The 26,704-nt window shown below is 36.2% G+C and overlaps 2 protein-coding genes across 7 annotated transcripts in view; one reads left to right on the top strand and one right to left on the bottom strand.

Annotated features, from left to right (window-relative positions):
* Window positions 1–2,002, top strand: part of SLC4A10 (solute carrier family 4 member 10) — a 155,825-nt gene extending 153,823 nt beyond the window's left edge. For 4 of the 6 annotated variants that reach the window (XM_032189822.1, XM_032189819.1, XM_032189818.1 and 1 more), the window contains one exon: window positions 248–2,002. In XM_032189822.1, the coding sequence (XP_032045713.1) occupies window positions 248–314 (67 nt within the window). In that variant the 3' untranslated portion in view covers window positions 315–2,002. The remainder of the gene's footprint in view (window positions 1–247) is intronic. The other 2 variants (XR_004253395.1, XR_004253396.1) reach the window with 2 other exon arrangements.
* Window positions 2,003–4,450: 2,448 nt separating this feature from the next.
* DPP4 (dipeptidyl peptidase 4) overlaps window positions 4,451–26,704 on the bottom strand; it is a 39,534-nt gene continuing 17,280 nt past the window's right edge. The window contains exons 11-26 of the mRNA XM_032190032.1: window positions 25,959–26,094; window positions 25,766–25,810; window positions 22,942–23,046; window positions 22,771–22,838; window positions 22,537–22,590; window positions 21,932–22,056; window positions 20,826–20,873; window positions 20,224–20,322; window positions 18,143–18,212; window positions 15,463–15,657; window positions 14,548–14,602; window positions 13,054–13,153; window positions 11,378–11,442; window positions 6,095–6,167; window positions 5,771–5,844; window positions 4,451–4,924 (exon numbers count right to left, since the gene is read on the bottom strand). Of these exons, the coding sequence (XP_032045923.1) occupies window positions 4,826–4,924; window positions 5,771–5,844; window positions 6,095–6,167; window positions 11,378–11,442; window positions 13,054–13,153; window positions 14,548–14,602; window positions 15,463–15,657; window positions 18,143–18,212; window positions 20,224–20,322; window positions 20,826–20,873; window positions 21,932–22,056; window positions 22,537–22,590; window positions 22,771–22,838; window positions 22,942–23,046; window positions 25,766–25,810; window positions 25,959–26,094 (1,411 nt within the window). The 3' untranslated portion in view covers window positions 4,451–4,825. The remainder of the gene's footprint in view (window positions 4,925–5,770; window positions 5,845–6,094; window positions 6,168–11,377; window positions 11,443–13,053; window positions 13,154–14,547; window positions 14,603–15,462; window positions 15,658–18,142; window positions 18,213–20,223; window positions 20,323–20,825; window positions 20,874–21,931; window positions 22,057–22,536; window positions 22,591–22,770; window positions 22,839–22,941; window positions 23,047–25,765; window positions 25,811–25,958; window positions 26,095–26,704) is intronic.

Genomic DNA, 26,704 nt, shown 5'->3' with positions numbered 1-26,704 from the left:
TCTTTGCTTGCATGCTGGGCTGACTTGTCTGTCCGTACATCTTAAATTCTCTATCTATCTCATCACTAAAATGCTGGCTGATGTCTTTTGCACCATTCAACACAGCAACTTTCACTTGCTTCCCAGTTTGTGCTATGCCGCATGAAAAATTAACCAAAATACCAGTGCAGTATCGGTTTTCAGGTAGATCATTAATCTGTATGATACTGCTGTTGTAACCTTTTTTTTTTCTTTTCCCTTTTTCTAGTGCTGAAATCAGAAAAGAGAAGAAAGCTGACTCAGGGAAAGGTGTTGACCGGGAGACTTGTCTATGACTTGTTCTTCAGTTAATTTTTTTAACGAATGAATGAAAGGAGTGCCACAACCACTAAGTATAACTGATTTGATCTTGTAACTTTTGTCTTTCATCTCAAACTAGCACAGGTAATGTAGTGCAATATTTATCTCATTACCCTTTGTCTAAATGTCTACATTGTCTAGTATTTGTGCAAAAGTCTGCAGTAGCCAATGCAAAAAATCTTGATTTCCTTTGCTAGTGTTGGCCATTTATCAGTATTCATATCATACATTTAACAAGCAAAGTTTCTTTCAAATTCAACTTTCTTCTTAATAGATTTGTACTGTATTTTGCTACTTTTCCTGTGTGAGAATACTTAATCTTCATTCAAGATGAACTTGAAACACTTGTTAGATTTCTTTTTTTTTTAAATCACTTAATTGGAGGAAATGACTTTAGGAGACCCAAGTTGACTAGTTAAGATTTAAGAATTTTTTTTTTTTTTAAGTGAGAACTGATCTGACCCATGAACAAACTACTAAGGATAATTCTTTCCTCCTCAAATTGTCATTTTGAAGTCATGGATTACTCTTGCAATGGAGATTGCAGGGTCAGATTCTGTATTTGTGCAGTTTTCCTTGATTTAATACAGTGTATTTAATATTGAAATTTGTATGTAACTGGAACATAGTCATATATATATAATATATATATTAAAGTATCTATTATAAACATTCTCTCACTTTGGTTGAAAAACACCACCACATCCTTTGATGTGAAACATTGGTACAGTATTTGTTAAAATGCAACCTGTGATTACAGTATCTTGTATTGTACGAATGTTGCTGTGGTAGGCCAAACAACTCCATTATGTCATTACTGAATCCATTATTTTATAATAGGGAAAATTTTGTAGATACAAACTATACCGCCCATGCAATTATAACACCTGCCCAATGGTTTTCTTCTTTATTGCCTAAAATACAGCCACATAAAGTGCATATTTATATTGTTCTATTAACAACTGTAAACCTGTTAATTTCAGAGTTTGTGTATAATACTTAAAATGGGTATCCTGCTATTGGTTTTGTTACAGCTCTTTTCACTGTTCTATAAAGTACATATTGATTAAAAGATTAAAAACAACATTGCTAAGTAAAATGTGGCTTTAAAGCTACTGCAAAGACATTTGTCATGAACAATTTTGTTATTGCCTGATCCTTCAAGCTGTTCTTTTGTGTAAAACAAGGACTATGAGATTAAGTATTGAATTAATAGAAATGTGGAGCAAAAGTTTTATGGATTATTTGAAACTTTCTAATTTTTAAAATTTTTAAGATACATTTTTAAATGATTAAATGAAGGCTGTCACTATTGCTTTGAATCCTAAGAATGAGCATCTGCAGTCTCATAATCTTTCTAAGAACTCAGCTACAGGGCTTTAACATTCCCTAGCTTTCAAAATAGCTAATCTTTCCATAGTCCTCATGTGACTTACTTTTCATTTCCAGCACATTTAAAGTATTCCTTCTGATGTTTTTGTGTGTGTGTGTGAGTGCGTATGTATGTTTTACTACTTCAGCCATAAATGATAACTGTGTTTTGCTGCAAGCCAGTAGGGTCACTGTTCTAAATTTTACTTGGCATTATCAAAGCCCATTAAAGACCATTTCTATGGGGGTGGGGGAAAGACATGTAACGGACATAAGGAAGGATTTACATTTAATTAAATGTTTGTATTTATAAATTTAGGAAAAAATGCCAACGCATTAAGGTTAAATGCTTTGTTTTGTGTACTTGATGATAAATTATAATATTCCAATTGTTTTAAGGTTAGTATAGAAGTTCAATACTGGTTCATCCCGAAAGCAGCCTGGTGGTGTTTTAATATGTTGCTGGCTTTAATGCAGATAATGTATACAATCAAGATGTATTAGTTTCACTTGACCAACTCTTAGAATATTAAGAAATCACTGTATTCAATGGCATTCTGTATTTCTGTTCAGTATTCCAGGGTGTTTTTTTTTAAACAGTCACTCTATTCTTGTGTGAATTTAAATGCTATTCCAATGTTAATCTCAACATTCTGAATCACACAATATAAATGTAGTGCTATATTTACTTCTAATTTCATATTCCTGGTCAAAATTACTCATTTCTTGGATGTAATTTATTACAGAAGTTTATGTGTACATGTGAATAGACTATTGTGTTTTTCACAATTAAGAAATGTTACGTGAAAATAAATATTTATCCTAACTAATTTTCAATTTTTATTTTCACACTGCAAAATATGCAAGTATGCAACGTTGTACAGTATTTTAAATGACTACCTGATGCTTGATTATGTCTCACAAATATCTGAATTGTATAACTCAGTCCTACTTCATATCCAAGTGAGATCTTATTGAATCATGCGCTATAACCAGCATTGGCTAGCTGTGCGTAGTTGGTGGTGGTGTAGATGGTGTGTCTCTAAGAAACAGTAAGTGTGCCATCAGGGATTGCATATAACTGACCTGTTCCAGGAAGAGAGTGGGAATTAGATTCTGATTTACTGGTCATGAGTTGGTTCAACTAGCTCATGGGAGAGATGATGTGGAGCAGGCAGCAGTAGTTGGGTCCTTTAACAGCTCATGAGGTAAGTTCATACGGCTTAAAATTCCGCAAAGCGATAGTACTTAAATTGTCTAATGGTTGATCATTTGTTCAGCTACTGTCTATGGTGGGAGCTCCTGCTATTCTTAGAGTCCCAGATTTCTGCTCCTGAAAAAATCCTGTACCTGTAGGCCTTAAAGCCTACTACTTTTGCCAACCCCCAAATACTTAAATTATTAACTCTGTCTTATTAAAACACTTTTGAGCTTCACTAAGTTCTGAACCAAAGAATGGAAGCCTCCCAGACAGAAAACTTTAACTCATGCTTCAGGCTTCTGCTGCCTCTTAATATTTTACACAAAGTATACAAAGAACTTAAGTTTCCCATTTTAGCTGGAAAAAAATAAAGAGGAAAAAGTGTTAACTAGCATATAAGTGCCTAACTCTAGTATGTGGTAGTACTTCAGCCACAACCAGTTGACTCAGAGCAGAGCTTTGTATATTAATGAAGCTAGCTGGCTTTCTTCTGGGGCTTAAGTTTTAGGTATTTTACCTGTGCTCATGCATTTTTAAGTTGAAGTGCTATTTGTCAGTTCCCTGAGGTAGCTCTATTATCTTATTGTCTGCATTATTCTTGGAGCTGGGGAAGATGTACCAGACCAAAGAAATTCAGGCCTCCCCATTTTTTATCTCCCTGTATGACTACTTTTACAGTCACATCATTTACATCATGATACATACATACATGCAATCACATGCTAATCATATCTAATATCATGATACCATGAGGCAAAACCAGAAATTTCACTGTAAGTCTTAGAGTTAATGTATTTTTGTAACATTCTAGGAGTTATTTCTTAAGCAGCATTTTCAATGCCATAGAATATATATCCTTTTTGACTTATGACTTTTGACTTATGACTTATTATTTTAAAGCAGCACATTTTGTAGAACAGATGCAACCTAGTTATATGATCTACGTGAAATTAAGAAAATATGAGTCTTATTTTCAGATGGTGAAGCCTACCTGGAGTGCTGAAGGTAAAGCAGAAGTTTACGGGTAAGCTGCAAAGAAGAGCAGGTTTGCTAAACAGCATGTTCATGTGAGACCTACAGTCTACTCCTCACTTTAACTGACAGGTCATGCAGTAGTGCTTTATGCTAGCCTACTCATTGGTAAATAGGAAATTAAAAAGAAAAAAAAAAAAAAAGAAAAAGCAGTTTCTCTCCTAAAAAAGAAACAACAGTGAACTGCTAGAGTTCCCAGGTAACAGTTTACCAGAGCAGAAAGAAATTCAGTGCTGCTGGTTTCATTTAAGATCTTTAGTGAAAGCTGGTTACAAACATTCCTTGCAAGATTTTTTCAGCTGTAATCTAAGAGTTTGCAGAGAAAATACTAACTTAAGGAACTGCAGTTAACAAAGTGTTTCCATCTGCATAGAAAATACTAACATTGCGGCATTCACGGTACTATTTCTAAAGTAATCATTGATCGTACATTAAGGTAATTTCTGCAAAACCTGTTCAAAGTTTTATCTGTGTTTTCACAGAAATAATCACAGGGCTCTTATTTTGGAAAACATTGTTTTTATTCCTCAAGTGATGATCATGTCAATTTCTATTTGATGTTATTTTCACCATTCATTATACCACATAGAAACTGTTTTTTTTTGGTTTTCAGTTTTAGACAAATAACAAAACAAAAAGTACTGATTCAAGAAAGTACCATGCTTGCTGGAAGTCTACAACTTACTTACATCCTGGTGATGTTAATGACCTGATTAAATGCAATCAATAATAGTAGCTTGGCAACAGAAATCTTTATAAAAATTAGCACTTCATCATATATTCAGGTATCCCAAAGTTTATACTGGCTCATTGTCCATTAACTACAGAGTTTTCTGGAGAAAACCCACGACTAACCACCAAAATGCTGGTGCCATTCCTGTGCTAGGGCAGTGAGAAACATTGCTTTATGAAATGGCTCATGTGAGTATAAATATGCTTATGTGCTTGACCGGTGATGGAATGGTCTTTGTCGGTATACCACTGTAGGAAAGAAAATACATAGAGAATGTTACCTCTTGCTACACCCAAATCATACAAACCAAATGTCATAGACATCATTAAAACAAAAACAAACAAACCAAAAAAATATTCAGCCAGCTGTTGAGAGGCTAAATTCAGCATTGAGGCAAAGGGGGTAGGAAGCCACTGTGATTTCTGTTCCTGATTTTTGTGGGATACACCAGCTAGTCATGCTAAGTACAAAATATATACGTTACTTGTCCATATGGAGGCTAGTTCAGAGGGTTGTCCACTCTCACCACCTCAACCCTTCAAGGACAGCTCATATACATTGGTGCACCTGCCTTCATTCTGTACTTTATCTAGTGTTCCCAAAGTCTGGGAAAAAGTAGTAAAGGAAGCACCAACACCTTATTGTGGGAGTTCCCATGCACAGCATGCTGGGGCAACTATGGGGTCTAACAAGTTTAGTAGAGAAACGCTGAAAATGATGGACAGGATATGTTGGGTAAAGAAATGGACTTAACTGAAGTTACCATTTTCTTATATAGTAAGATAGCATACACCCACAGTTGGCTGAATAGTCTCTAAGATTGGGACTAGCCTGACTGAGAACACAGAAAAATGAACAAAATGAAAGATTAGGTAAACAGGATCAAATAGGAGAAGCAACTGCTTCATTTTTTTTCTCTTATGCAGTAGATACATGGAAAGTTATGTTAAGATTTAAATTACTGAAGGTGAAATGCAAGTATGTGAGCTTTCATTTAAGATGGCAATTGATTTGTATGTAACTACAAGCAGCTGATGGCACCATTCTCATAATATAAGTTCATTTGTAATATGATAAACAAAACACAGACATACCATTGCCTGAAAATCCACTTCAGCTTCCACAAGAGCTTTGGCTATCTGTGCTGCTTGCTGAAAGTGAACATTATCTGAAAAAGGAAGAAAAAAAGGAAAAAGGTAAACAAAATTTTGATTCTGTACTACTATGGGGGAAAAAACAAAACAATGAACACAGAAGACTCCCCAGCACTGCTGCCTGAAACACAAATTAGTTGCAGAAAGCTGTATTATTTTATTGACGTAAATGTAACAGCCTTGCCCCTTCATGCTTTTGTTTTGTCAGTAGTAGAATTGCAAACCTGTCTGTAATACTAAAATGTCTAATTAACTGCAACTCACCATCTGCTGTTCCATGAATAAGGAGATACTCAACTTCCTTGAATTTTTCAGCTCTGGCCATCACTGTTGAACTCTGAAATTAAAGAAAAGGAAAAAAATAAAAAAAAAAGGTGCTATTTGTTAGAAGATGATTTGCTACCAACTGACTGATTCCTGTTGACACAGTCTGGGGTTCCTGAGATAAAAGCAACAACCCTTGCCCACCTCCCACAAAGTAGCATGTTCACATACCCAACAGCACTGTGCTCACACAAACCATTCTGCACTGGTCTGCAATTATTACCAAGGGTTATGTCTGAAAAGTAACAGGCAATTCCAGAGGGGAAGGAGTTTTGTGAGTGAGATAGACATTTAATGCATTGCTAACACGTTGTTAGCCTGCAGCACACCACTTGCCATAGGTTTTCTGTGATACTGCAGAGAAGTTAAAAAATGTTGCCATGGCAACAGTGCACCCTATGATAGTGAGGAGAAGATATTACAGAGACTACGTCCATTATCTTCCCCACAAAGATGTATACTACAGTCTACCTGTAGCTAAATTCAACAGAGCCTGTATGTCCTCATTCTCAAGTAAATATGGGCGAGAAGTTTTAAAGAACACTCTCCCCCAAGTGTGATACAGACATGCCTGACAGAAAAAAAAAAAACACAAAACACTAGACCAAATCTATAAATAGAAGTCAAGCTGCATTTTAGGAATTAAAAGATAATATGGCAATGAAAAAATAATCAGCAACTAACTCAGTAAATTCAAAACACTTACTTAAGTGACACACTTACGAGGGCCTAATAATCACCTGAGCACTATAAGCAGGTGTACCAGGTGCTAAAGAATGAGGGAAGTAAAGACTTCAGAGACTGCATTTGGACAAGGAAAGGGAACAGGACAATGTTTTGCCATGAGGGTGGAAAAAAGAAAATGGACAATGTAAGATAGTGGAGGATTGATAAACTACCCAAAATAATGGTACAATACGTTGATGAAATTTCCTTCCACTAGCACTATTATATGGGTTCTCTGCTGAAGATGCCTGAATCCCTGTGGAAGTTCTCTCTATAGTACTGCAACTTAAAAGCTACTATGACAAAGAAAACAAGTAAAAATTAGAAACAAAAGAATGCATAATTTTTTCCTCATACAAAGGCTGTATCCTTGTGCATGAATTTGTATTTAGTACACAAAAACGTCAAATACATTATATACCAAGAAACAGAAATGTTTTGCTTTTCTTATATATCTGCACACACACTCAAAATATCTTTAAAGCAAAGATAAATATTAAATCCCTTTTCCCTTCTGCAAAAACAGCATACTTCAAGCTTTCATAAGTGAAATTTGTTCTCTGTGATGATTATTCAACCACATTTGAAAAACAAGTTCATCGGGAGAAAAAAAAAAAGCAGCAACAAAACACCTCCAATCCATGACACTGTATTTGCCATCTTTTGATAAAGGAAGGATGCAGTTCAGCAGAAGTCCCATATAATGTATAGAAAGCCATGCACATTGGAAGCATAACACCACCCACTGAAACATTTTGGGATCATACAGTAGGAATTGCTAGGTAAGAGCACCAAAATCTGCAGAGGGGATTATGTTTCAGCAAGAAGCACTGGTACAGCAGCCAACCAAAGGAATGATTTACAAAGCATCAGCCCAGTGATTAAAAAAGAAAATGACACACGCAGTATCCTTTGAATGAAACAAGTTGCCTTGTGCGCATGTGCAAAATTATGGATCTTTATAAACTTTCTTCCAGCAAATAAACGCTGGCTTAAGGGACAGCACACCTTCTGACTGGAAGGCCAACTTGAGGTACAATTCTGGGAATTTGACTTTCCAAAAGCAGTTTTAAAGAAAATGTCACTTATTTTCCCCTTCCAAGCATTAAACAAGATAAAATACTTTAGAAGTAAGGTGCACACAAAAGAGATACTTTTTTTTTTTTTTTTTAATTACTTTCAAATGATTTACGACTTGCTGTACCCATACTCAACACAGAGAGTCCCTTCCCTAAAATGCACTTTAAGGACATAGTATTTCTTCCAAAAAATTAATAATAAAGATGGTAGGGTAGGGAGTAATCTGAAGTTAGACACAGTTAAAACAACAGCTAAAAACAAACCCCAAGTGGACTGTATGTAAATGCAACTTAATTTACCCTTTTCCTTTTCATAGTTACACTGTCATGACAATGGTTCTGAAAAGGGACTGTGTACAAGTGCTGAGAATTAGGCCCTGCTGAGTGTAACTGGCTTTTCTAAAGATCACACAGCAGTCAACATTTTATCAGCACTCAACAAACAAGTTAAGGTTTGGCTGAAACTGAAGGTCTCTCTCCCTTTAGCATATTCTCAGATAATAGAACAAATGTCAAATCAGTACAAGATGGCATATTTACAAAATTGTACCCTGTTTTGCATAACCTAATGATGCAGCAGTTCTTAAGGACTGAACATTTCAAATCTGCTAGAAAAGGATTGCCAAATCTATGACTGTTTCAAACACTTGCCAAAAGCATATCAAATTCAGAGTGAACTGCAAAATAATCTCACAAGTTGAACAGTCTCTTTGGTATGCTTTACGTGGCTACTGCATCTGACCTCTGTAGCTCTGGCCCATTTTAGTCTCAAGTCCTTTACGTCAGGGACGGTTCTTCCTAAGCAGAGAGTTTTTTTCTCCCATTCAGGTTAGGATCTGTACTGATGTTTTCACAATTATATTGGAAGCTCCACCCATGCTTGCTCCTTTCTTTTACAAAGCTCTAACTTTTAATACCCTGCAACTCACCTAGAAGGCACTGATCACACCTAATTAGCCTCCTCAAAGGATCACGAGCCATCCTTCAGACTGTTAACAAGCCAGACTTCTCATCTATCAATGTGCACCCTACCTAATGTCATAGTAACACAAAGGTAGGGTGTACTTCTCAACACCACTAGATATCATTTCTTGAGATGATATCACATCATGGTCATTAGCAATACTCTGTGCATTAGGAAGGCACCAGCAGCACACATCTGCTCTAAGCAGATGTGTACACAGTCGCATTTGTTTTAAACCAGAGCACACAGTGCAGATTTTATGCAACCTTTCAAGTCAGGTTTACACTGGATGCAGTAGGATAGACAATATATGATGCAGCATGCAAACCTGACAGTATGAAGTTAACAGTTCAAAAAATGCTTTAACAGGTTCAGCTAGGAGAGCTTTTCAGTACATATTTTGCATCAACTTGCTAAACAAATTCATTTCGGGGAATAACCCTTAGCAGTGGGTAAGGGACCAGGAGGCAGGCCAGGGGTCTGGGGCACTGAAGAAAGGGGCTACAGTCCAGCACATTCCTTGCTTGAAGTCAGTAATGATCTTCAGTAACAACAAAATCCTATGACTCTTCCACTGTTGTTTTATGAAAAGCAACAAACCCACCTCTCGAGCTACCCACCCGCCCTTCCAGGTTTAAGTGGAAAAGCAAATTCCAAGTAATGCATTATTTGGGGCTTTTAGCAATGAACGAAGACTTCCTCAAATTTCATTTTCCTGTCTCTAGAAGGAGCAGTGAAGTGTGACAATCTGATCTGTGCAATTACCCCTCCTCCATCTAACCACCATTCTCCCCAATTAGTCCTCTGAGTAACACATTTGAAACCTTTAGCTCTTTGGTACTGGCAGTTTCAACGTGGCTATTGCCAGCAATGAATCCTATGCCAAGAAAATCCGACTCCTGGCTTGAAAGGATTAAACAGTCCTCTGTTGCCATCTGTGCCGTGAAGCTGGTGAATGACTTTGTGCACCCAGAGCGTTAACATTCGTTCTACACAACGACAGTAACTTCTATTTACACTGCTACCTCACAGACCTCCTACTGTTCCCACTGCCTTAAAGAAACACATTTGGAAAAAGGCAGGCGGGCTGCTGCAGGCTGTTGGTCAGTCCCCAGTGGGTCTGAGCAGCTCGTTGATTCAGAGAGACATAGTACAAAGTCTCCCAGCAATCACAGCTGATTTCCTCAGTTTTGACCAGGGCTTCTCATACAGCAATTGACAAAACTAGATCACTGTAGCAATATGGCAAAACAGGCGTTCCAGTCCGTATTTCATCGCATATATGCATGTACTTAAATGTTTTACCATACTTTCAAGTCAGCGCAACAACCTCCAGCCTTCCCCCCCCAACCATGACACTGATTTCAAGCCCCCCCTCCAAGACACAATCATTCCTAATCTGTTTTCTAACCTATTTACCAAGCTAAAACGAGAGAATGCCCCCATCTCTTTTGCTTTAGTATACGTGTTTGTTTCCAGCATCACCAGAGCTAAACCTCTCTGAAAAATCCCAATGACAAAGTACCCCTCAGATTACTTACTGTTCTCCAAGAGCTGCTGTATTTCAACCTTGGGTTGAAATTTAACACTTTACAGAAGGCTTGGGCAGCTCTGCCCTACTCTCAGCTGCCTGGAATTTCAAAAAGCCCTTTAGGCAACAAAATGCAGCTACTGCAATGGTACACAGAGGAGCAATGTTACTCCTCTTTAATGAACATAAACAATCAACAGGTATTTTGCTCCCAATAAAACACCTGGAAATTCCCTAATTTCTGGACAAACATCAGTTATTTTAGATTAAAGTTTAGAAACCCTGTGTTCATAGAGATTAGGCCAAAATTCTGTCCCTGATGATGATGTTGGCTTCCAGCTGGTCTGCAGTTTGGGTATGGGATCAGAGTACTGACAGATTTGCCTACCTGTAAAGGATTCCTAAGAGATTTTTTTTTCCCTGACTAAAGTTTGCAACATGGATATGATGTGAACTTTCCAATTTATGATGTTTTTTTAAAAATAAATTTCAGAGAAATGCAGTGCATTTTTTTTTTTAAATAAAACATACTTTGCCCATGATCATATTAAATTTTAAAGCAAATTTGTTTCCTGGTGATTAAAATAAAACTGTTTTTACAGCTAGTTTTACAGTCTGTAAAGTAGCCAAATGGAATTGAACTTAAAAAACAAAACAACAAAAAACACGACAAAAATTACAACAAAAACCAACACACAAAAAAAACAACTGAAAAGCCACAGCATACAGCAAGAGGTAACTGCCTTGTTTGAATCCAAATGCATGAAACTAGAGCCTCTAAAAGCACAATGCAACAATTAACACTGGAATAATGAAACACTTAATTCTTCCCCTGGGGAAGGAACAAGATTGTGTAAAGAACAACAAAGTGGCTTAGAAAAGAAACAACACATAGAAATGAAATTAAGTGAATTCTTTCTTACATTGTAGTTTTTCAGATTATCACTTTCTATAGGAAGGCCCATGTATCGCTCCGTGTATATTGAATCTGTAATAAAAAAAAATCAGAATATACTACTTAGTTTTTCAGTATTTCTGCTTACCAGAAATTTCAGTCTGTTACACACAAAAAGAACGCATACTGGAAAGTAAGAAGAGATAGAAGATTTAAAACAGATTTTCCACAATGAGCCATGTAGGTAACCATCATTATTCAGAATATTTAATCTTGTTGCCATGGTCACCTGAATGCTGAATATTAATAAAGTACTTTGTGTCAATGTTACCTTATTGTTATTCTTTCGGTAAGCCTAAGAAAATAGCTGAAAATCTTTCAGTAAATGACTGGCATTTGAAAAAAATAAAGCTGAGAAATTTAATGTAAATTTTTACTAGTTAAAAACTATGAAATGAAAATATAGTAGTTTGGGACTCAGCTAGTATCTATCATATACATATAGTCAAAATTTAGTATTTGATTTTCCACAGATTTTTCAGCATAATATCCTATCACATTTGTAGATCTGCTGCTTTATTTTAAGTCATACAAACCGACACTATTTCACCATATTCTAATATCCATTGGATTTCTCGCCAGTGTTGTCACAGGTTTTTGGTGTTGAATATACATGCCTCCATAACCCTTTCTTTTATCTAATCAACTCAAAATGTATTTTAAAGATACTGATCTTTATTTAAAATTAAAAAAAAATAAATTCCCTGACATTCTGTAATATTCATGTCTAAAACATTAAAAACATCTCTACATCCCCAATAGACTACTACAAATATCCGTCAGTATGCTCTGAGCTGCTGACTTAGCCAGAGCACACAATACAGTCTTATACAGCCTCTGTGCTAGATGCAGAATAAATTATACCTTTATTTAGCATAGATTTGCCATGGAAAGCTTTCCTTTGAAAGTTTTTGGATGTATCAAAGCAAGAAAAATATCAATATATAGTCACATTGTATTAACACATACTATATTGTCAATTACATATTTTTTTTTTAATCTGGGAGGAGGTCCTCTACAACTGTTTTTATAGCCTCATGCAATATACAACCTTACACAGTATAAGCCTGAGGCATGTATAGACTAGTCCACTTGTTCAGTTTTAGCTCGCGTCAAGCTATGCATAAGACTAGATTTATAAAATCCAGATTTTATACTCTAAAAAGAAAAATACAGAGAAAATTCAAATTCTGTTGTCATTTTGAGAGACAAGTTTAAGGACTTAAAATTTGATGTTAGGTCTCACAGTTCTTTTTTAAAAAGTAGCATTTTAAATACACACAGACTACTATTGATGGATTGCTGACATTTAGTACTGGTCTCAGCTCCTCAGAACACGTAGCAGCTTTGGAATACAACTGCAGACACATTGTGGTATTACTACAAATATTATAACAATTTTGCATCGTTAAAGGTCATAAAGATTATATGGAATTGTGGATCTGACTTTTTAAAATAAGAAATAAGATTTAGGAAACTGGTTTAATTCTGAAATGCAATACCCATGAGTTCATAAAAACAGACCAAATGGCATTTACATGGCATCTAGTAGATAATCAAAGTTCTGCACTATGAATCAACACTTTGCAGCATGTGCACTGCAAGACATATGGGAATCCTTGTAACAAGGAAGCCATCACATACCATAATATTGCCAACGTGACACAGGGGCAACCGCTATTCCACACTTGAACACGCCGCTTCCAGAGCCAAGCACCATGGAGGTCACATATCCCCCATAAGACTGAGAAGAAAACATTGCTGTTATTTTAGTCAGAAAGAAAAGGATGGGGCCCATCTGCTAAATGGTTCACCAGACATTTATAGGCTCAGCAGTTTTCATATTAATGAACTCCATTCTGAATTTGGGTCAGATCTCACCCAGCCTGCTCAGTGGGGGAAACAGGCATCAAACAGCGCATGGCAGCTGTGGCTCTGATGAATGAGTGCTTGCTGTGGAAAAGGGGTGCAAACGCCACTGAACTGTGACTCAGCTTGGAATGACAGTGTTTGGTAGCACCGTAGGCAGCAGCGAAAGACAGGAAACAAGACACTGCTGAACCGCTGTGTCCCTCTCCATGCTGGTGAAGTGGGTGGAAGCAGAGCAGAGGCCCACAACACGCTTGATGAGTAGTTGCACCAGGGCACCCAAAAATTTACAACTCCCTCAGAGTAGGCCTACGGCAGCTCACTTGCTAACTCTCCTCCAAAGCGTCAAGAGCAAGACTGTGACTGGGGAGTGAAGGATCTTCTGCTGAGTCTGTGGGAGGAACTGTGCAGCAATACACTCCTTGGTATGCACAGAAAATTCACTTGCAGTCTATCCTGATACACAGATGAGTAAATATCTGACACACTTGAGCATTCAGGCAGCAAGATACCTAAACAATGTCACCGACTGCCCAAATGACTGCCCTCACTGTAGTTTGAAGAGGTTATTTAAGAAAATGTGACCACCCACATTCAAAAAGAAGAGTAATTTTTGGATCTCGTTCTTGTCTTGAAAATAGATTACAGGCAAATGGTAACTTTAGTTCAAAGCCGCATGTTTGCTCCAACTTCAATACTCAGGTCCTCTCAATGAGATCAGCAAGCTAACACATGTACTTACTAATTATCCATGTATGGGTAATTACACGTACTTACTAAAAACCCACGTATGAATACGTTATCTAACCTGGCAAAATGAATGTACCTAGTGAGAGGCTGACAATCCGAAAACTCAAGAAAAAGAAATTCTGTTGGCCCACAGGTTTGATACCCAGGATACGTAACCCCCAACCTAGCCCCAGGAGGACTGTTCTTCAACTAGTCATCCTGAGACTCATAAGGAGTAAGATTGGAATGCATTAAGTCCTCCATTTCCGTAGAAAAAAAATACCTCCTGCTACAGTTCATTACACACTTGACTTCATACAACAAAGTGGTGTTTATCCCCATAAGAAAAGGTACTAAGGGCATCACTGGCATCATCTTGCCACCAAGAACTTATTCACTGGTGCCCACCATCAGCAATTTAGTTCAAAATCCTGCATGCAGTCCTGCACATACTTAGAAAGCATGCAACAAACACACCTTGACACCAGAAAAAATGTTACAATTAAATAATAAGCCAGCCAAACTAATTTGAGTACTTACCCAACCCCAAATAGCTATTCTGTCCTTATCAACAAAGCTCATTTCAGAAAATTTTCTAAAAGCAAACAGAATAATTTAATGCTTAATGGATTGCAGGTCTCTGCCATGATACAGATGTGCCTATTTTCCATCATGTTGGCCCTTTTCACCTCTATGAATAAGCATGTCCCACTTCACAATGACTGTAAAACCTGGAAGGTCTGCAAAAACACTTAAACACCCACTGAAATTTGTATCATTTGCTGGAATTAGGTTAGATCCCTCAGTTGTCGCTGTCTCCCCACACACGCACTTCTCCCCGCCACTTTTTTTTTGTTTAAGTAAAAAAGCTACATTCAAATCGCAGCAGTAAGGGACATCAACATCTATAAATCCAAGTGAGGGTTTAAAAAAGAACAAAAAAAATCTGAAACACTATTTGTTTAAACTCATTAACATTTTAAAATCCCCAAAGGCAAATCCCAGAAGTTGAATTCTATATGATTAAGAGTCATACTGACACCATTAAGTTCAGTGAGGTTCTACAGCATAGATCAAGTGCTGAAGATCAACTACAATATAAATACTGAGAACTGTAGCACATGCAAGTCTCACTCACAACAGAAACTTGTAAAAAGCTTGGAGTAAAACTTTTAGCTACCCATTCATTCATAGTGTGCTTTAGTTAATAATGTGACAGTTACCACCTCTATAAAAACAGCAATATGGTAAACTTGTTATTAAAGCCTTAACTTCTTTCTTTTTAAGCATAAAATGATGGTTGGCCCATAAATTACATTCTAAAAAAATGAATGTAGAATTTATTTATGTTTTAGCCAGTAATTTCAAGATGACCATTCAAAACATTCACCTGTTTCCCTGCACGGTAAGCATGGAAAAGAAGGAACACTTGTTGACCATTTCACTGTAGCTCACCTGGCTGCTGAAATTTGATCTTCCACTTCATAGGTTCCCAGTTTTCGGTTTATTGCATGCATGATTTCATCCCCTTGGTATCCACTTCCTCTGCCATCAAAGGTTGCTACAATGATCTGCTCTGTACTTGCAAGATATGTAGCCCAGTTAATCCGGAAGACATAATCCACCTTCTGACTACAAGGTCCTGCATACCTGGATGAGAAGTCCCAGAGAATTCAAGCATTTAGTCTTCACATAGTCTCTCATTGAGCATTTGAAGCACAGTCATTCCTGACAATTTTCAGCAACCAAAGAAGGGCAAACTTTTAAACTAGACTGAGTAAAAAAGAAAAGCATCACCAACTGACCCCACACACATACTTGCTTGGACATTAAAAGCAATATGCTTTTTGAAATTTAAATTTTGTTTTATTGCTTTTTAATGTAATAAGAAACTTTATTGATTTTGACTTTAAATGGCTTATCAGAAATCTGAACCAAATTCTTCCTTGTGTCTGTTGACATATCTGAGTTTCAACGTGATGATGTTCAGCTATTTCTGTTCTGTTTACTCATTTATCTGGTTAAAGTCTGAAATCAGCAAACAGCCTTCCCTAAATGAAAACAAAAGGAATCTATCTTCTGCATTTTTACTGTTTCATCAGTGAAATTAAGTGTTCCTTTCAGTCTAAGCAAACTATTTTTACACACATTGTGAAAAAGGAATAAAAGATTTAAATTTTAACTTTAAAATAAAAGTACTTGGAAGCACTTGAGCACTATGAAATCAGACTAAGTACCTGGATGGTAAAATTATGTTTGCAATGTTGGACTCTCTAGCTGCTGTCCAATAGAAGGCCCACCAGAGTAAGAAATGAACAAGTAAGTGGCTCTTATTGCTCTACAACCCATTTTTCCCAGTTTTGAAAGCAAAGAAAAGCTATTAGGAATTCTTGATATCTAACTTTGTTTCTGCACACTACAGATCCTCTCACTGCTGCAGGAATTTCTTAAGATCACTATGAAGCAGAAGCGATCCTGCCAAAGGCACGGGTAAGTTGATAAAAACAGAACCAAAACCAAAAGAAATCTTAACAAGCAAAGAGCACTAACTGCTCATTAGAAGGTTAAATAGGCAAAAATTATATAATACGATTTGGTAGCATTGTAATAAAGATGTATCTAAAAATTAACAGCTGCTTTCTTTGAGGAATAATCTCTTGGTAAACAAAAGAAAAGGTTAACATTTCTGTTATAATTAATTGCTAATTTTCAGTAATTTCCAGTTAGAAGAAAACATACCACCAAGAACAAAAATGCTTGAGGAAGAATGGGTGAAAAAGCACGTGTTTGCAGTTTGACACATCTTATTTTATGCTTTTAGTTTGCTTCTCAGAATAGAAAAAAAATTAGTAGAATAATAGTCTGGTCATTTGTTCACCTAACTGCAAATAACTCTCACATCTTAAATTCAGATTTAGCACCTTTCTTTTTCTCCACAAAAAAAATGATTTTGTGAATTTTTTTTTTCATCTTTTTAACACAGGGATAGGCAAGCCATGGCAAAGTTTGTATTAGCTTATTTACTGGCTTGACCTGACATGCCTTATCTCACTTTCTTCTCTTACTCCTTGAATTTGATAAGCTGCAAGACAATCACTTTACCAAAACGTAGAAGGCAGATACAACAGATATTTTGCAGAGTGAGGGGGTGCTCCAGAAGCAGTCACAGACAAAAGACAATGGTTCCTGAGCTACTCACTTCTTCCTTACAATGCTGCTGCACAACTTGCTCATGCAGTAAACAAGCAGCAAAGCCAAAGCAGCTTCTTAGGTCTGCACCCTTCAGCATTTGGGCAATTGCTGATGAGCATCCATGCTTGCACATCATCACTCACCTCATACAGGACTGGCACTGAAGGTACACTTATGTTGTTTATTAAACCTACTCAACTTTAAAGTTAAGGGCTTAGCACACTTCCTCCAGACTTCACAACACTGCTTATTGACTAATAGGTTCTCCCAGGATTTCACGTAATATTTTGAGAAAGTGAGACAAGCCAAGATTACTCGAGTTGATAAAGGAAAGGCTGTGCCCAATATTTGAAAGAAAAAATAAAAATACATCTTTGCTTTTCATCACAGACAAAAATCTAGTTTGGTTTTCAGTTAGCAGATATACTTGGGCGAGGAAGGGGCTAAATCTTAAAACCTTATAATTATGACTTCTAAGGTCTAAAATTTAAGAAAAAACAACAAATACAATTTTGACCACAGGATGCAGTTTGCCAACAACAGTTGACTGTCAAACATCACAGAGAAAATGCAATGCCATACTTACGACTTTACCGTTCAGATAAATAGCTTATTAAAGGTTTAATTTTGGAATGTAGTTTCATTCAAGATTATTCCTAAGGAACTCTAAGAGCAGAGAAGGTGGTAAGCTAACACTAACATCCTGGCTTTTAATTAAGATACAGAATATACCTGCTTCACTGCCACCTGCAAAATAGGCACTTGATAAACATTACATCATTTCAGGGTACAGGAATCTATCACAAACTGGGATGCACCTCATTTTCATTCTCTTAAAATTCCTTCAAGAAGTAATTGGCATGTTTTCTAATCTTACTAAGAGAATCTGAAGTACATGAAAGTGATTATTAACATGAAATTTCCATGTATCTCGAATACTCACACTTCAAGGAGCAGAGGGTACTTCTTTGATGAATCAAAATGGGGAGGCAGTATCATTTGATACCACAAGTCTGAAAATGAAGAGTGTGTGACTTCAGTCAGTTCTCCAGTGAAAAAATTCAACATGCATTGTAATTTATACAAGGACACATTTGAGTCAATTAAAAATAGCTTTGTCTGAACTGTCCTAACATATACAGATAAAGGTTCCTAGCTAGTCAGTAATATTTTACAGCAAAGTTAGCAGAAAGTCTATAACTGGAATGTTTAAAAAAAATATATATATATAATTATAATTATAATATTTAGGAAATCAACATGCTGTCTTGTAGCTTTATACATTTACATGTAAAATTAAGTATGTCTGCAGTGGGAAATCTAACACTAGCTCACAAACGTTTCTCTACTCTAATTTTTCTCCCAGCACTAAATTCTAAATATTATCTACCTTCCAGATAGGTTTGCACAATAGTTTGCAAACCATCACAGAAACATACCCAAATATCTATTTCTCAGGCAACATTTTTCTGATTCCATCCATGTTACTTTTTCTACCAAAGGTGTCAGTGAGTTAGCTTATTATTCTAAATGCACACCAGGTAAGTTTTGCAATTGGCTTGATTGATCTGCTCATTTTTTGCTTGATTGTTTGGCTCATTGATCTTAAAATGATGGATACTGAAAAGGAAGCATGAAATAACGATGATGCACTGTGTTAATGGCTAGAGTGCAAGTACTAAAGGAATTTGTCCTGATATGAAAATACAAGGCACCAAAATGCTGAAAAAAAATGTAAGTCTTCACCTAACTTCTTCTTTTCCATCACCTGTGTACTCTATAATCATAGGAGTCATCTTTAATTTTATAAGTACACACATGAATTTGCAAGCAGACTCAGAACTTGAAGTAGGACTACATAAATGGACTTATTTCTCCTATTTGTGACATTAAAAATAGATTCCCCTTACCCAAAAACTTCTACCCTGAAGAGATGAAGTAGTAAGAACAAAGAAGAATAAAAAGATGAATACACAACTGACAGCACGAACCCTCCTCTTTAAACCTCCATCTTGCCTGGAAGATTTCATCTTTAGCCCTAGTAAAAACGTGACTAAAATAAAAGACAGAAAACACAAACATAAAGACAGTTATTAAATAAATAAGATAACAGCGGAAGGAGGGAGGCATCAAAAAGAACAGTTCACAATCATTGAGAGAAATCAATACAGTTTATAAAATATAATTTCATTAAGAACATTCATTTCTCAGGAAGAAGTTTGTCATGAAGAGAAAAGCTAGCAGCAAAGGCTGGAGCAAGAACAGTTAAGACAGGTACCAGGCCTACCACTGCCATTCTATCTGATGTTCCTCAGCCAAGGAGCATGCCGAGGAAGCATCTGTACCCAGACATGCAAATATTAGCACTATTAGCAAAGTGTTACTGGTTCAGTTTCTAACATTTCATTATTCACAAGTTGGTGCAATCTTGAAGCATGAACATGCTTTCAACAATGTGACTATTCAATCAAAATATTCTCCAACAGAAAGTCAAAGGTAATCTTGAAGTGTAGCCTAAATAGTTTTGTAAGCTTTCTCCTACGTTGCATGTTCATTTTTCAATAATAACTGTATTTCTTCTCCACTGTCCCCACCTGCTGTAACCAAACAAATATTTGCGCCCATAAATTAAGGCTCACTTGAATACATAACTTAATTTAACATGCTTATTAACTTTGTGCCCTCCCCCCTGACCCCCCCCCAAAAAAAAAAAAAAAAAAAAAAAAAAAAGTTGGTGGTAAAGACTACTATTTTTCAGGTAACTGTCATTGAAGAAAGGGGAGTTAAGCTGCATCATGAAAATTTCCAAGATACTATGCTATGGGAAAAAAAAAAAGGAAAAAAAAAGCATATTTTAAATCAGGATGTTTGGGGATTTAAAAATAAAAGAAGTCTTGTCTTAAGTATGGAGTAACTGCAAAAATATTTGTTAAACCCATCTTTTCAGTCGTGCTTTCTAGCAGAGGAGCTTGAAACACTTGGAGCAATGGGGAGAAAAAAGTAAAATGTGTTTTTTGAACTTACTGTATCCACCTACAGTAATGGAATCAGTTTTTTTTGAAGGCATCTGAATATCTTTCAGTGAATTGTCCAGTTCAGTGTTATTTTCCAAGTACCTGAGGACTAAACGACAGACTTAATAAGAGTCAAAGAACAAACATTTTATTTTCAAATACATTACGCTCTTATTATGAACCACTTTAAAATTCAAATTGAAAAGATGGCAACCTACTTTGCAGTCTCAGTTTACTGCAGTTTTTGTTTTTCTTCTCATAATTCAATGTTTACAGTATAGTTTTTCTTCAGTAATTTATCAGAGTTTCTGCATTTTCCGTCTAACTGCAGTTTCACAAAAAATGAACAATTATGCAGTAAATAAGACATGTACCAGTTACTGTTTTCTAGCACAATGTAAAATAATGTTAAATAATGTACGAATAAATGCATGCTGAGCTATATAGTTTATCCTTTTGGTAAACTATAGTAGAGAAAGAAAGGGTAAATTTCATTTCAGACAAAACTGAGATGTTTTAATTATTATACTAAGCAATGAGAATAAAATCAAAATAAATTTCTAGTGCAAGTTCCTGGTTTAACACAAATCATAATTTAAGACAATCTCACACCTTGGTCATCACTGCTTCTGTGCAGAGTAGACATGGGCAGGCCAGGACCTGTTAACAAAACACAAAACCTTAATGTTAGCACGCTGTCTCAAAATAAAACTCTCAAAGTAATTGTGAGTCGGGGAATCACAAAGGCTCAGGATGCATTTCCATCCAATCTGCAGAGACTGCATTTTCAGTTATTGGGACCCAAACTCAAACCACAGCATCACATAAAATACCCAAACAATTTTGCAGGCAAACCATGTGATAGTGAGGTACTGAGGTACATATTTTTCAAGAGGAAATTTTAAGGAAGATTTTATTTTTCCCCACCGTCCGATTAATTTATCCCTTTTACCTAGTACAAACACACTGGGACTGCAGTCCCAGTGCATAACATATGTTTATACTCACTGGATTCTTTGAACAGTGCTACCTATCTTAATTTTGTTCCCACAGATAACTTCACCCAGCCTGTTGCTTGCCTTGCCCTCACATTTCCTCCCATTTGCTTCTACCAGCAGAGCTCTCCATGCACAGCACATTCCCTCAGATTGCACAACTGTGTGCAGTGCTCTATAGGAACAGCCTGCAAAAAAAGAAGCAAATCTTCCTGCAGAGCATTACCAATAATTTTCAGTCTGCAAATGCCTCACTGGCAGAGAAATTTCCATCTATTATCTGGCCCTGAAGTAAGGCTTTACTTCCCTTTGTCACAAAACAATTGTGATAAAGGAAATTTAATCTGAAGGATAGGCTGTTTTTGCTCATTCAACATGCTCTGTAGTAGATGCAGTTCACTATCATTTTTAGAACATTGTACATGGCACCTATTATAAGGGCAGCTCCTGAGGAGATTCAGGCTTGCACAAAGGACAGGAATGTTTTGTCACCCATTTCAGGTCTATTAATGGATCGGACTATCATTTTTTAACCTTGTAATTGTTATTAAGGTGCTTTTAAGCCTAGGAGGGAGTATGTTTTTCTGCTGCCAATGCATCTATCCAATGATATCAACACACATAATTGTTACACAGCGTGTATCAAGATCTTGAAAAAGTGAACTTCCCCACCCAACTAAACAGCAAGTCATTTTTATGTCAATTAATTCTGGATGTACTCACCATGACAATTTAACTGATAATACTGTGCATCATTGCTGAAGGACACAGAATAATACTGGCATCTTTCTTGATTCAGATCACAGCTAACACATTTAGTAGGATTTGGACTGCTTTCCAAGAGCACTCTACAAAGTAGATGAGCTTCATTTCAGAGATAAAATACTTCTTTTTAAACTGTGCTCAACACAAATATATGTTTTTAAATAAGATGACAATGAAATTTGATACAATTCAAAAGCAATGCCCTTATTGACATAAATAACAGATAAAGCAGTCTTTAATTTTTTGTTTTTAGTTGATACTGGAATTATCATAGCAAAAGTAAAAGCATGAGAGGTTTTCTTTAGGGGCAGGTTGCTTAAGGATTGTTGCTTTTCACAATTTTCCTTTATCAACTAAATTTACAGAAAAATACTACATTTTTCATTTATTTATTTATTTATTTATTTATTTTTACAGTTCATACTTCTATATTGATTTTAATTAAATATCATATATAGAATCCCACATTAGACTGTGAACATCCCAATCTTTTACTTCATAATACTTTTTCTTAAAATTTTCACTAACAAGTTTTTACTCATACTGTAGAACATATTTCTTACTTATAAAGATTTCTTCCTCCTGGAGCCCCACCATTTTCATTACTAATGTAGTACCTAGAAGAGCAAAACATTGGTTTTGGTAAAGTATTTAAAACACATTGCAATATTTAAAGGATTATCTCACATGTTTAGATAATATTTTTACTAAATTAAATAGCACCTTCTTGTTCTCCCTCCTACTTCATTGTTACAAGACCTCCTGATAAGAACTCATATATTACTTACAATACTTACAAAAAGTTATTGGTTACAGCTGCTATGCTGATCACTTCCCATTTTCCTGTAGTAATAGGTAGTGGAGCCTGGACAGGGAAAGAAAGGCAAGATAAAAACTAGAACATGAAGATCCTTGATCACCAGCAGAAACACCAGTCAGAAGTGGCAGTCCTACAACTTCTAACTTACCTCTGAGCCATTTATGTAATGGATATGCTTGTATCCTTCTGCATTGCTGAATACTCTGTAGAAAGTAGTATTGTCGGGTGCAAAGTAAGGGACAGATGGCTGAAACTTGAACACCAGAGAGATGTCTATTAAAGCAAACAACAAAACTCCAAAACCAAAATGATAAATTTAGGTTTTGATATCTCTAAACAGAAGTTTCAATACTTAAAACAATATTTCATTGAGATATTTTGCCTGCTGACTTAGTAGGTAGAACCCACAGCTAATATCCTGACAGTAAAAAACACTTAAAATATTTCCTAGCACCTTAGAGGCAGAATTTCCCAAGTATTAATCCTCTGGTAATGATGGATGCCCTTCCTTCTCTTGAACTACAGCTGTTCCTAGTTTCCTAAAATGAAGGAAACAATACACGCTTCTACCTTTAAAGTCATTGCTTTATTCTGTCCAACATGAAGCTGTGACCTGTAGCAATGTAAACACTGCGAGCACATTTTCTTTGAATTTCCATTTTAAAACACACATTTGTGAACACATCTCTGAACTTTGAAGTGGTTTTTTTTTTTTTTTTTTTTTTTTGGTAAGCTTGACAATGAAAAAGTTCCCCTCTTTTTCAAAGAAAACAAGATGCTTTTCAAGAGGATCTAGGAAGTAGGTGAATACAAAACACCAGAGGAGCCAAACTGGAATGATATGTTCATGAAGGAGCTATCCAATTATCAATTTGGAGGGATGAAAATGAATTAATTCTTTCTACTGACTGTATTTTGGATATGCTCCACATAGTAAAGAGAAAAGCAGGAATGAAACTGAGTCAAGTGAAATAAAAGCTATTTCTGTGATATGTGTCCAAAACATCTAAACATTAATTAGCCAATAGAGTCATCACAATCTCTCTGAGATGTTATACCCATTTTTGAAATGAAAAGTGAAACAGAAAGGTAGTCACTTGCCTCCAGTCACTCTGTAAGCAATGACAAAACTTGAGACACCCTCACAGACATTCTCCAGATAGTTTCACCTTCTTTCCTAGCAATATTTTTGCACAAAACACCCTGACAAATACTTCGCTAATTTCTCTCCTACCACGGTCTTGCTTTTTCACAGGGTGACTTTCCTTCAAGTCAACTAGCAAGCTCTTACTTAGCTCATGAACTGGAAGCCTTACTGCAGTAACACAGGCTGTGAAAGTTCTGAGCGTTCTTAAATTAAGTAAAATTTCATCTCTATTTTATAAAAAAGCATAATACTTGTTATATAAAGAAAGAGAGAAGTACATTTTCATGCATGTATATATAAATTTGTACATAAAACATATGAAACGTATATAAATACATGTGTACATACACACGCATACATATATGTTATATATTTTAAAACATGCCTTATCAATCAAGTGTCATTTTATCATCTGTAAGTAGAAAGAATAGTAAAGCCATAAAGATATCTTCCTTATCCACTCTTCGATCCTCCCTACTTTCCGCTCCCTTCTCAAATCCAAGAACCATACAGTGAGATTATCTTTTCCTTCCAGCAGCTCCTAAGATGTGGGCTGTCTCTTTAAAAGAAAGAAAAAACCAACAACCTAGTTTAATGGCACAGACTCGCATTTTGCCCTCTCATTTTGCACAACTGTTTACAAAGTCTGCAGCTTGATCATCACATTGTCTAATTGTGAAGCCTTTGCTGCAGAGAAGCAAAATGTGTCAGCGCTAAGGCCTTCCTTTCCATATCAAATTTGACAGCAGGTGGGTTGATCTCTCATCTTCATACTGCGGATGATTTCATCCCTGCTGTTGCCTCCCTCTTTGCATTTCTTTAAACTTTCATTTTTGACTTCAAAAGTGAATTAGTGACTAAAGCATAATCAGTGTGTGGAAAATGCGGGAGTGGAAAGTGTACTCTGTGTTCTCATCAAAAACTCTAAAACTCATTTCTCCCTCCAAGTCTGAACTTTTGCATCTCTGCTTCACTTCCCCCAGATCTTCTGTGTAGTTCATTAGGTGCCTACTCTCTACCATGTACAAAAGGATTGAGAGGCAGCTTCGAAAACATCATCCAGACAGTAGCAATTGCTTTGGCAGAAGTGTATGAAAATCTTAATCTGGTCAGCTGTATGCGTCTTGTCCCCAGTTCTCTCCAATGGATATTTGGGGTTGAGGAAAAATATAAATAAATGTACAAGCAAACAAAACAAAAGAATAACAAAAATGAAAACAAACACAAGGAGAACCTGGAACTGCTTGTTCCTGAACAAACCAGGGAGAACCTGAAACACTAAAATTGATTCTTGTCCTCTAAACCTCTCCTCCAATTCAATTTGAAGGTTATGGGATACATTTCTTAATGTTTTATCCCCTAGATCATTCTGGAGGTGGCAGAAAAACTGGATAGTAGCCAAAACAGCATAGCTAGCAACTCCCCCATTATAAATGGAATTCTGAATCGTGGCTCCTGTATTCTCCTAACTACCACTACTGAAGTAATAGGTCAGAATTAAAAAAGTGTCTGGAAGGAGCACTCTGCTTTTTGACAAACTGAACATGATGCACAGGTCACGGAGGATGTTACAGCTTGAGCCCACAGCGCACTGTCAGCCCAGACTAGGGAGTTCTGAAAGCCATACCCACAACATTTTAAAAATGGGAGTGGGGATGTGTTATGACGCTGTTTAAGACCATTTTTTCCTATGTAGGTAAAATGAAATGAGTGAATGGATCAGACCTGCACACAAGAACATTGCAACTGGTAAGAAGCTCATAAGAAAATTTCTTAATTATCAGTGTTATTTAACATGTTGCAGTTTTAGAAATTGAACACTCACTCTGCCAATCCAGCCAGTTGTACTTTCTTCCGTACGTTGTTTTTCCTAAGAAAGATAAAACAAACAATCCCACAACATTTATGTTTATTTTATAGCAGCCTATGTTTCTACAAAGATAAATATACAGAGATACTCTACTCCTATCTAGTCTCATTTATCAAACATTGTGACTCTCCCACCTCAGTTTTCTCACCTGTGGACATGTCCAATTTCTAGTAGTATTTTCAAAGTCACAGACTGTGAGGACTGAAAAATTCTGAATTCTTCTGAGCCACTGCAAACAGATCCTTTCATCTGTCACCCATGTTACAACGCTCAAATAATGATCCCTAAAAACAGCAGTAGCATTAAATATTTAAAATCCTATCTGTAATAATATATTATACAATAACATTCAGTAATTCAGTAAATGAAACTCATCTGGTTATTTTCATTTCAATGTATTCTTCCAAGGATAAACACTGATGCAAACCTAATTGTGGCATTTTTGTTGTTGTCAATTGTTTTTGTTGTTAGCAGATGCATTGGTTATTATTATTCATACAAAAAATGCAAAAGAATTATAGTTTGTACATACACACTTCCAGGAAGACTGCAATTAAATCCTAGCAGCCAGATCACTATTCTCTGGTGCATGAAATAACAGCTACTCCAGACAGTCCATACATGGACTTAATTCAATGTACTGTGTGTATCTAAAGGAAATTCTTCTTAATATTAAGTTGTATGGGCCTTGTATCTTGGAATTTTAATCTTTGCTGCATTAACTTGATTGCTGCTAAGCACTTGAAGCAATACACATCTTAATTCAATTTAGTACTTGCTTCCATTAGTTAGAATTGGAAGGAGAGATTACACCAACAACAGATATTACTATTTGAATATTTTGCTTTCATCTTTAGAATACCAAATAATTGACATGAACTACTGGACTATCCA

The sequence above is a fragment of the Aythya fuligula genome, chromosome 6 (genome assembly GCF_009819795.1).
Source record: "Aythya fuligula isolate bAytFul2 chromosome 6, bAytFul2.pri, whole genome shotgun sequence".
Lineage (NCBI taxonomy): Eukaryota > Metazoa > Chordata > Aves > Anseriformes > Anatidae > Aythya > Aythya fuligula.
This window is presented reverse-complemented; position numbering and strand designations above follow the sequence as displayed.